Source organism: Mixophyes fleayi, chromosome 4, assembly GCF_038048845.1.
Source record: "Mixophyes fleayi isolate aMixFle1 chromosome 4, aMixFle1.hap1, whole genome shotgun sequence".
Classification (NCBI taxonomy): domain Eukaryota; kingdom Metazoa; phylum Chordata; class Amphibia; order Anura; family Limnodynastidae; genus Mixophyes; species Mixophyes fleayi.
In genome coordinates this window covers 318207515-318220191 of record NC_134405.1, presented here as the reverse complement: position 1 = coordinate 318220191, position 12677 = coordinate 318207515, and the positions used below count along the sequence as shown (strand labels likewise).

The window sequence follows — 12677 nt, the reverse complement described above, 5'->3', positions numbered from 1 at the left end:
TATGTGCAATGGAAAGTTCAATCAGAAGAAAAAAAAAATATTTATAAAAGAAATTACCAGCTCATAATACCATAATCATTAATAAAAATGTGTTTTAAGAAAAAAAATGCTTTCCATTTTTTCCCCATTAAATACATAAATCAAGACGTTTGTTAATACGTACTGTACATACAATGCATAGTCAATCTTCTTTTTTGCTTTGCTAACTAGTGGCAGGCATACATGTAGGTTGTAATACAAAGAATGTGCTGTGACAGTCATCACTATCAGTCGGCACTTACACCTATGAGCGAACATGGGACAGAATCATTTTATACTACTAGTAGTGTAACCAAATCCTCGGAGCTTCTGACTTGTATAACAAACTTTGTTGTCAGTTACGTTTCTGTGTTCTGGGATTCCAGGCGGGTGGTTTCCATTTCTTTGTTGTAACCTATGAATACTTGCCAACTTTTCCTCATTGGCTTCAGGGACATCCCGGGGGAGGTCAACTTACACAAATCAACTTACACAAGTTAGGCATTAGTGATAAATATAAGTTTAACTTTTTTTTCCCACATTATTACATGATTTCAAATACTTTTCAGAGGTTTTTAATTTTTAACACACCCCAAAGAGGTGCGAGATAAAACAGCATATTTGCCTGTTTAACGCATCAAAAAACAATTGCAACCTTCTCCTTATCGGCCTCCCCCTCTCTCATCTCGCTCCCCTTAGATCTGTACTTAACGCCGCTGCTAGGCTTATTTTCCTCTCTCGCCGTTCCACCTCTGTATCCCCACTCTACCAAGCCCTTCACTGGCTCCCCTTCCCCTACAGAATCCTTTTCAAGCTCCTCACTCTGACTTACAAGGCCCTCGCCAACTCCACTGCTCCCTACATCTCTAACCTTATCTCTATTCACACTCCCTCCCGCTCACTGCGATCGTCGCCTCTCTTCCCCTCTGATTACCTCCTCTCACGCACGTATCCAAGACTTCTCCCGCGCCGCTCCCCTCCATTGGAACAAGCTCCCCCATCAGAACTTCCCCTAATCTGTCCTCTTTCAAACGTACATTAAAAACCCACCTTTTCCTTAAAGCCTTCCAGTCTCATGCCTAAACTCCCACCGGTCGGCTACCTCTCTTTCTCATCCCTTCTTCCCTTCTCCCCCTTCCTCGACTCAGTCTCCGTTTCTCCTGTCTCTCCATCTCATCCATGTGTCTGTCTGTCTTCCCCTCCCTTTAGATTGTACGCTCCTTTGAGCAGGGCTCTTCTACCTTCTGTTTCCATCACTTTTAACTGCGCTCTCCAGCTACTCAGCTCACCTCCTCTCAGTCCCTCTGCCCTCTGTCTCCTCTCGCTTCTCTCCGCTCCCCTCAGTGACTCTCAACCTGTCATCCGTGCCCACCCTCTTGGGCCATAGTTACCTGCCTATACTCACTTTTCCCCTCCCTCCCTCTCTTTCATGCTGTGTCTGAGCCCCCAGAGTTATAGTGCTTACTGTTACTTGTACTGTGCTGTTTCACCTTGTACTGTGCCATTGTTTGTCCTTGTACGGCGCTACGGATACTTTGTGGCGCCATATAAATAAAAATTAATAATAATAATAATAAATAATAACTTTCATTCATTTCCATTCCCATTACATTTTTCATACCACCACTTATAAATTTCCACTTCAAACACTGCTGACAGCTAATTTCAAACACCTACTACTTCTGCAACATGTAAAGGTACATTTTAGCAATATTCCTACGCAGTTTTCAGAGTGAACCCATTGCTTCAATCTTTGCTCATTGTTTATTTTCTGTGTAATCACTGTTAAAGTAATTTGCATTGAGAAGGTGTTAAACATCAGCATCAGCTTCCCGACTTTGTTTTATACTTACTCATGTTTTTAAGATATGTTTAGTATTGTTCTTTCTTACTGTTTTCTGTGGAAAGCCACTAATTGTATATACTCACACAACAGCAAACTAGCAGTAGGAATCTTTTCACAAGGACATCAAACAAAGTAGGCAAAGGTATTGTTAACTATATTGCTTCTCCTCACTACCTGCTAAGTAATTTACACACAATTGGGTAAATTACTGAGTCATTAAGGAAAGCAAAGCAAAAAAAAAAGGTGTAAGTTTGTTCCTGGACAAACCATGTCACAATGCAAGGGCTGCAAATAAGTTTATTGTTTTGCATGCAAGGAAAATACTGGCTGTTTTTTCATGTAGCACACAAATACTTGATAGCTTTATTTTTATATTGAAATGTAATGTTGATCTAGGACATGCCCTACCCCAACTATAAATGTGCCCCCACATTTTAAATTTACCTCCCCCTCCAATGTAACATGGTTTTGCCCAGGCACAAACTTACTACGTTTTTATGATTTGCTCTCCTTAATGACTCAGGCCTGATTGTGTTTAAGGTGCCTATTTATCCAGTGTGGTAGTCATTTAATAGGCTGTCACAATCCCGTCAGACTTTACAGCTACGTTAAAATACTGATGACTATAACAGCGACAAGCACAACATGTAGACTTATCATCTAGCAGACAGCACAAAATCTACACTTACCATGTAACTGACAACGACTATTCCCCCAGTTTTACTGAGCGGCACATCTAAAATGCGACTTTTGCAAATATCTGCAGTAAGAAATTACGTCACTTGTAATGGCCATAGTGAAAACGACAGTTTTAAAGCGGCAATGGGTGGACCTATCGCCACTCTGGCTTTAAAAACGCCATTTTTCTTATGCATCAGTTTTTATAAATATGCCCACATTGTATGGGTGGACAAAACTGGAAAATATATATTTTTATGGAAAATGGTAAAAAAAACATCAAAAAAACACTTCACAAGTATGGGGGTGAATCCTTCCACAGTTTATAAAACAAATTACCTGAAAGAGGCACAATGCACATTTTAACATACAAACCAAACATACTAGAACGTCACCATACTGTCTTACATGAAACATCTCACCATACACCAGTACTGTCTTACATGGGACATCTCACCATACACCAGTACTGTCTTACATGAAACATCTCACCATACACCAGTACTGTCTTACATGGGACATCTCACCATACACCAGTACTGTCTTACATGGGACATCTCACCATAGACCAGTACTGTCTTACATAAGACATTTCACCATACACCAGTACTGTCTTACATGGAACATCTCACCATACACCAGTACTGTCTTACATGGCCATCTTACCATACATCAGTACTGTCTTACATGGACATCTCACCATACACCAGTACTGTCTTACATGGACATCTTACCATACACCAGTACTGTCTTACATGGACATCTCACCATACACCAGTACTGTCTTACATGGGACATCTCACCCTACACCAGTACTGTCTTACATGGGACTTCTCAACATACACCAGTAGTGTCTTACATGGGACATCTCAACATACACCAGTACTGTCTTACATGGACATCTCACCATACACCAGTACTGTCTTACATAGAACATCTCACCATACACCAGTACTGTCTTACATGGGACATCTCACCATCCACCAGTACTGTCTTACATGGGACATCTCACCATCCACCAGTACTGTCTTACATAGGACATCTCACCATACACCAGTACTGTCTTACATGGGACATCTCACCATACACCAGTACTGTCTTACATGGGACATCTCACCATACACCAGTACTGTCTTACATGGACATCTCACCAAACACCAGTACTGTCTTACATGGGACATCTCACCATACACCAGTACTGCCTTACATGGAAATCTTACCATACACCAGTACTGTCTTACATAGGACATCTCACCATACATCAGTACTGTCTTACATGGGACATCTCACCATACACCAGTACTGTCATACATAGAACATCTCACCATACACCAGTACTGTCTTACATGGGACATCTCACCATACACCAGTACTGTCATACATAGTACATCTCACCATACACCAGTACTGTCTTACACGGGACATCTCACCATACACCAGTACTGTCTTACATGGGACATCTCACCATACATCAGTACTGTCTTACACGGGACATCTCACCATAGACCAGTACTGTCTTACATGGACATCTCACCATACACCAGTACTGTCTTACATGGACATCTCACCATACACCAGTACTGTCTTACATGGGACATCTCACCATACACCAGTACTGTCTTACATGGGACATCTCACCATACACCAGTACTGTCTTACATGGACATCTCACCATACACCAGCACTGTCTTACATGGACATCTCACCATACACCAGTACTGTCTTACATGGACATCTCACCATACACCAGTACTGTCTTACATAGGACATCTCACCATAGACCAGTACTGTCTTACATGGGACATCTCAACATACACCAGTACTGTCTTACATAGGACATCTCACCATACACCAGTACTGTCTTACATGGGACATCTCACCATACACCAGTACTGTCTTACATAGGACATCTCACCATACACTAGTACTGTCTTACATGGGACATCTCACCATACACCAATACTGTCTTACATGGGACATCTCACTATACACCAGTACTGTCTTACATGGGACATCTCACCATACACCAGTACTGTCTTACACAGAACATCTCACCATACACCAGTACTGTCTTACATGGGACATCTCACCATACACCAGTACTGTCTTACATGGGACATCTCACCGTAGACCAGTACTGTCTTACATGGACATCTCACCATACACCAGTACTATCTTACATGGGACATCTCACCATACACCAGTACTGTCCTACATAGACATCTCACCATACACCAGTACTGTCTTACATGGACATCTTACCATACACCAGTACTGTATTACATAGGACATCTCACCATACATCAGTACTGTCTTACATGGGACATCTCACCATACACCAGTACTGTCATACATAGAACATTTCACCATACACCAGTAATGTCTTACATGGGACATCTCACCATACACCAGTACTGTCATACATAGAACATCTCACCATACACCAGTACTGTCTTACACAGGACATCTCACCATACACCAGTACTGTCTTACATGGGACATCTCACCATACATCAGTACTGTCTTACACGGGACATCTCACCATAGACCAGTACTGTCTTACATGGACATCTCACCATACACCGGTACTCTTACATGAACATCTCACCATACACCAGTACTGTCTTACATGGACATCTCACCATACACCAGTACTGTCTTACATGGGACATCTCACCATACACCAGTACTGTCTTACATGGACATCTCACCATACACCAGTACTGCCTTACATGGGACATCTCACCATACACCAGTACTGTCTTACATGGACATCTCACCATACACCAGTACTGTCTTACATGGGACATCTCACCATACACCAGTACTGTCTTACATGGACATCTCACCATACACCAGTACTGTCTTACATAGGACATCTCACCATACACCAGTACTGTCTTACATGGGACATCTCACCATAAACCAGTACTGTCTTACATGGACATCTCACCATACACCAGTACTGTCTTACATAGGACATCTCACCATACACCAGTACTGTCTTACATGGGACATCTCACCATAGACCAGTACTGTCTTACATAAGACATTTCACCATACACCAGTACTGTCTTACATGGAACATCTCACCATACACCAGTACTGTCTTACATGGCCATCTTACCATACATCAGTACTGTCTTACATGGACATCTCACCATACACCAGTACTGTCTTACATGGACATCTTACCATACACCAGTACTGTCTTACATGGACATCTCACCATACACCAGTACTGTCTTACATGGGACATCTCACCCTACACCAGTACTGTCTTACATGGGACTTCTCAACATACACCAGTAGTGTCTTACATGGGACATCTCAACATACACCAGTACTGTCTTACATGGACATCTCACCATACACCAGTACTGTCTTACATAGAACATCTCACCATACACCAGTACTGTCTTACATGGGACATCTCACCATCCACCAGTACTGTCTTACATGGGACATCTCACCATCCACCAGTACTGTCTTACATAGGACATCTCACCATACACCAGTACTGTCTTACATGGGACATCTCACCATACACCAGTACTGTCTTACATGGGACATCTCACCATACACCAGTACTGTCTTACATGGACATCTCACCAAACGCCAGTACTGTCTTACATGGGACATCTCACCATACACCAGTACTGCCTTACATGGAAATCTTACCATACACCAGTACTGTCTTACATAGGACATCTCACCATACATCAGTACTGTCTTACATGGGACATCTCACCATACACCAGTACTGTCATACATAGAACATCTCACCATACACCAGTACTGTCTTACATGGGACATCTCACCATACACCAGTACTGTCATACATAGTACATCTCACCATACACCAGTACTGTCTTACACGGGACATCTCACCATACACCAGTACTGTCTTACATGGGACATCTCACCATACATCAGTACTGTCTTACACGGGACATCTCACCATAGACCAGTACTGTCTTACATGGACATCTCACCATACACCAGTACTGTCTTACATGGACATCTCACCATACACCAGTACTGTCTTACATGGGACATCTCACCATACAACAGTACTGTCTTACATGGGACATCTCACCATACACCAGTACTGTCTTACATGGACATCTCACCATACACCAGCACTGTCTTACATGGACATCTCACCATACACCAGTACTGTCTTACATGGACATCTCACCATACACCAGTACTGTCTTACATGGGACATCTCACCATACACCAGTACTGCCTTACATGGGACATCTCACCATAGACCAGTACTGTCTTACATGGGACATCTCAACATACACCAGTACTGTCTTACATAGGACATCTCACCATACACCAGTACTGTCTTACATGGGACATCTCACCATACACCAGTACTGTCTTACATAGGACATCTCACCATACACTAGTACTGTCTTACATGGGACATCTCACCATACACCAGTACTGTCTTACATGGGACATCTCACTATACACCAGTACTGTCTTACATGGGACATCTCACCATACACCAGTACTGTCTTACACAGAACATCTCACCATACACCAGTACTGTCTTACATGGGACATCTCACCATACACCAGTACTGTCTTACATGGGACATCTCACCGTAGACCAGTACTGTCTTACATGGACATCTCACCATACACCAGTACTATCTTACATGGGACATCTCACCATACACCAGTACTGTCCTACATAGACATCTCACCATACACCAGTACTGTCTTACATGGACATCTTACCATACACCAGTACTGTCTTACATAGGACATCTCACCATACATCAGTACTGTCTTACATGGGACATCTCACCATACACCAGTACTGTCATACATAGAACATTTCACCATACACCAGTAATGTCTTACATGGGACATCTCACCATACACCAGTACTGTCATACATAGAACATCTCACCATACACCAGTACTGTCTTACACAGGACATCTCACCATACACCAGTACTGTCTTACATGGGACATCTCACCATACATCAGTACTGTCTTACACGGGACATCTCACCATAGACCAGTACTGTCTTACATGGACATCTCACCATACACCGGTACTCTTACATGAACATCTCACCATACACCAGTACTGTCTTACATGGACATCTCACCATACACCAGTACTGTCTTACATGGGACATCTCACCATACACCAGTACTGTCTTACATGGACATCTCACCATACACCAGTACTGCCTTACATGGGACATCTCACCATACACCAGTACTGTCTTACATGGACATCTCACCATACACCAGTACTGTCTTACATGGGACATCTCACCATACACCAGTACTGTCTTACATGGACATCTCACCATACACCAGTACTGTCTTACATAGGACATCTCACCATACACCAGTACTGTCTTACATGGGACATCTCACCATAAACCAGTACTGTCTTACATGGACATCTCACCATACACCAGTACTGTCTTACATAGGACATCTCACCATACACCAGTACTGTCTTACATAGGACATCTCACCATACACCAGTACTGTCTTACATGAGACATCTCACCATACACCAGTACTGTCTTACATAGGACCTCTCACCATACACCAGTACTGTCTTACATGGACATCTCACCATACACCAGTACTGTCTTACATAGGTCATCTCACCATACACCAGTACTGTCTTACATGAGACATCTCACCATACACCAGTACTGTCTTACATAGGACCTCTCACCATAAACCAGTACTGTCTTACATGGGACATCTCACCATACACCAGTACTGTCTTACATGGGACATTAAACAATGCTTCTAGCTTTGCCTCCTTAACACTTGAAAAGCCACGTCCTGAGGTTCCACGCTCTCATTCATTCAGATCTGGACAGCGATCTGGGCGAATCTGAATAGCAACAGGATGTTTTCATCTGTATCTGGTACCTGTAAAAGAAACATCTCCCAAATAAGATGAAAACTTAGCTGGGGTGGGGAAATAGACCTTTGTAAGATTAGAATAGAACTTTATATGCAAAGATGGAACAAGTCTGTTCTAGAGCCATACATATGTCATCTATGATCCCCTTGTGACGCCGTGTTCTAAATCCACAGTCCTTTCTTTCCCTTGTTTTGGTCTAGAGACTATAGTGTTGTGTGGGTCATCTTACCATCTAGATTCCACATAATTGGCAACTGTCTATTACAAAGAACTGTCTGATATTTTGGTATGAGTGACACGAGGCTAGCTGAGGAGCTTTGCAGAGGAAATACACCAGTGGTGTATTAAACAGAATAATATAACTATATATAAATAATACCAATGTAGTCTGTTAATTTACTAGGAACCAGTACTTCATGATTTTATTTCATCCATGGAGGATATTAGTCAGTCGGTGATGTCACTGGTTCCTAGCAAATTGTTAGGTTGCATAGTGGTTCAGCCACTCACCGACACACGTCAAGAAGCTTATATGAACAATGATTGTCATCCTCCCAACACTTTGCAGCTAACAAACATGTAACTGAATGAAGAAGGTAAATGAAAGCGTGGTCACTTGTAAAAGGAGTATTAGCTAACTACTGGGAGTCAACTTGTGATAAACAACAACGGCGCTGTAAGATAAATAAAAAAAAATGGTGCAATATAAAAAAACATTCATCAAGGTGGAGTTTATGTTTAAAAAGGAATTGGTCACTTTTCTAAAAATTACACTTTTATTAAATAATAAATAAAAAAAACCAAACAACCACTTGGCAATAAAATCCCAATGTCAAATATTTGTCAAAAGACACAGCAGCGTTAATAATAAATAATCCGATCCTAGGACATTTCACAATTAAAATCACAAATGCATATGATCCTGACAATAGGAATCCTACTGTGCGGACGTATTAGTTGTTACCTTGGATCATATGCGTATGTATTATTAAACACACAATATCATTATAAACAGTTATCATAAGATTTTCGGCCATTTTGGATGAGATTTCTATACTCATGGCGGATTTGGTCATCACCAGGAACCGATATACTGGTCTCTTCCACTCACAGGACTATTCTTAATTTTGTAATTATGGACACTATAAAAGCATGCTTAATGATGAACTGCTATCAAGAAACGCGTAGGGTGCTCTTGCTGATTTTACCTTGATACCTTGTGTGTCTGTTCGGTCCGGAATTGGTGCTGTGTCCCACAAGTGTTTTTAACCATTGTTGAGAATAAACTTTCTGGAAACCAATCGACATATATGTGGCCACTTTCTGTGACTTTTCTTTTATACATATAATCTGACTATGCATTCCTACAATAGAACACTTTCAGAGTGAGCTACGTTACACAAGTGCAGGGCCTGTTTCAAGAGTACACAAGGACAGACAGACAGATCTGCTGAGCGCAATCATTTGTGGTTGACTTCGGTAAAACACATCCAAACGACAGTCAATCAATAATACAACTTGCGCTCTCAGGGCGTAGATAAAATCAGTGATGGATCTATTTACCAGAATTTTATTTATTTTTTATTCACAGGCAAAAAAAAAAAAAGCAAAATAATTTAACATAATGTTTCTTTTCTGTAACAAGGTGGCTTTTGCTAATACAAATGAGAAAAAAACAACAACCTATAAAACAGTTTAATATGTTGCCACGGTACATAAATACAAATCTGTTCAAATGAGGTGAGTTTAAAACTTAAGAAGAACAAAACAATTTAGAGATACAGGGGTAAATGTATCATACTCCGGTTTCTTCAACTCACGGGAGTTTGGCGAGATGACAGCTAAAATTTAAAGCGGTACTGCCATGTAAAGGCAAGTTTCCCTTTACAAGGCAGCGGCGCTTTAAATTTTAGCTGTCATCTCGCTGAACTCCCGCGAGTTGAAGAAACCGGAGTATGATACATTTGCCCCACAGTGTGAATGGTCAGCAGTCAAGGGGACATATTTGGTCGGCTTACTGTCCGCACTAATAAATTGAACTGATCGATAACATGAATAAGTAGCTAAGTTGGCGAAACATTCTTCAAGCAGTTGAGCTTACCACAACACTGTACAGAGTCACAATAAATAGGTCGATAGAAGAAATTTGTGGTTACACACTAGCCCTGGGCTAATGTCCGTTTTATTAGATCAAAAAAATACTTAAAGGTCCAAACCAGTATAAAACCACTGATACAGCACTGTCTTCACCAGACTTTAGCAAACACTGGTGGTGACATCAATATTGGCAATGACCCACCACGGACACATCCTGATAGGAGCGGCGGTCAATCGACACATGGCTACATCCTGTACCGTCCTGCTGCTCCCATAGTGTCATGTAGGTGTACGTTGAAAACAGGACGATCATGCACCACGACATTATGGAATTTGTCTGAATTGTCCGGAAGTTCTTCCTGTTGTGTCAGTTCCCTCAGCAGGTGGTGGCCAGTGACTGGTGAATAGGGGGCTGGAAGCATCGTACGTGTTCCACCGTAGAACTGTCGCTCTCTACGGACTTCATGTATTTGTTGAGGACAGCAAATATCTCGTTGTTTAGAATCTGATACTTTCGAATTCGATCTGCCATCTTCTTCAGAGGCTGGGAGAAGCAGAGACAGAATAGGTGGTTTGAGTAGACGAAGGACTCTATAGTACGTCTATCAGCACTAACTCAAGAACTTTAAGGTTCTTTGCAACAATGAACCTCGCTATCCCCATTAAGTGCAATAAAATTTAAACTCTTGGGCCTGATTCATTAAGGATCTTAACTTAAGAAACTTCTTATTTAAGTCTCCTGGACAAAACCATGTTACAATGCAAGGGGTGCAAATTAGTATTCTGTTTTGCACATAAGTTAAATACTGACTGTTTTTTCATGTAGCACACAAATATCAACTTTAAATTTCCATGTACAAATAAGCTATCAAGTATTTGTGTGCTACATGAAAAAAGAGTCAATATTGTCACTTATGTGCAAAACAGAATACTAATTTGTACCCCTTGCATTGTAACATGGTTTTGTCCAGGAGACTTAAATAATAAGTTTCTTAAATTAAGATCCTTAATAAATCAGGCCTCTTATTTTTAAAAACCTATTTTATTTGCTTCACAGTGACTCATATCAATCAAAGCTGGGAGCTACCATAACGCACCCACACGTGGGGAGTGCCGTGTTGTATATACGGAGAGTAAGGACAACTCTCTCTGCTTTGATTGGTCAGAGGAGGCCACACTCACCACGTTTTTTATAATTTCATCCTTCCCGTCCTGGCGCTGGACTTTCAGGAGGTGGTAGCAGAAATCAAAGAGATCAAAGCGGCGCTGCTGGCCCAGTAGCACGATGATGGCGCAACCTGCCCAATTCAACCCGTCTCCAAAGCACTGTCTGCAGAATCAAGCAGGTGGGCGAGAAGAGCGGGATGTAATCATTCATCATAAGACACAAAAAGGGAAAATGAAGAGGACAGGAAATGACAAAGGTATCAGAACAACATGGCTATAATAGGAAGACTGAAGGCACAGAAATATTATATACAAGTACAAAAGATGGAACTGCAGATACATTTCCACTGTTTTGCTATCATAGCCAACTAAAAGCTTTTGTCTTGGTAACGTACAGGATAAGGTAATCACTTTAAAATAAAGAATTGTTCTGTACACAACGTTCCAAGTCATTTTTCTTTATATGTTATGCTTTTCGTGCACAGGATGCGAGGTGTGCAAACTAAATTTCATTGGAGCTAATAAAACTCAGCTTTATATAATTGCTGATTTGAAATACTATGGAAATGGTTGCCTTTGCGTCTGTTGATGTTATAATATAGAAGTAAACACAATTTAAACATTATTCTTTTTAAGGAAAATACAGTCATGGCCAAAAGTTTTGAGAATGACACAAATATGATTTTTCACAAAGTCTGCTGCCTCAGTTTTCATGAAGGCAATTTGCATATACTCCAGAATGTCATGAAGAGTAATCAGATGAATTGCAATTAATTTCAAAGTCCCTCTTTGCCATGACAATGAAGTTCATCTCAAAAACAAAATTTCCACTGCATTTCAGCCCTGCCACAAAAGGACCAGCTGACATCAGGTCAGTGATTTTCTTGTTAACACAGGTGAGAGTGTTGACCAGGACAAGGATGGAGAACACTCTGTCATGCTGAT

General features: G+C 41.2%; 1 protein-coding gene across 3 annotated transcripts in view; it reads right to left on the bottom strand.

Moving 5' to 3' along the window:
- Positions 1-9771: 9771 nt before the first annotated feature.
- The window catches only part of CYFIP2 (cytoplasmic FMR1 interacting protein 2), a 67810-nt gene continuing 64904 nt past the window's right edge, over positions 9772-12677 (bottom strand). For all 3 annotated transcript variants that reach the window (XM_075210146.1, XM_075210149.1, XM_075210147.1), the window contains exons 31-32: positions 11748-11895; positions 9772-11109 (exon numbers count right to left, since the gene is read on the bottom strand). In XM_075210146.1, the coding sequence (XP_075066247.1) occupies positions 10942-11109; positions 11748-11895 (316 nt within the window). In that variant the 3' untranslated portion in view covers positions 9772-10941. The remainder of the gene's footprint in view (positions 11110-11747; positions 11896-12677) is intronic.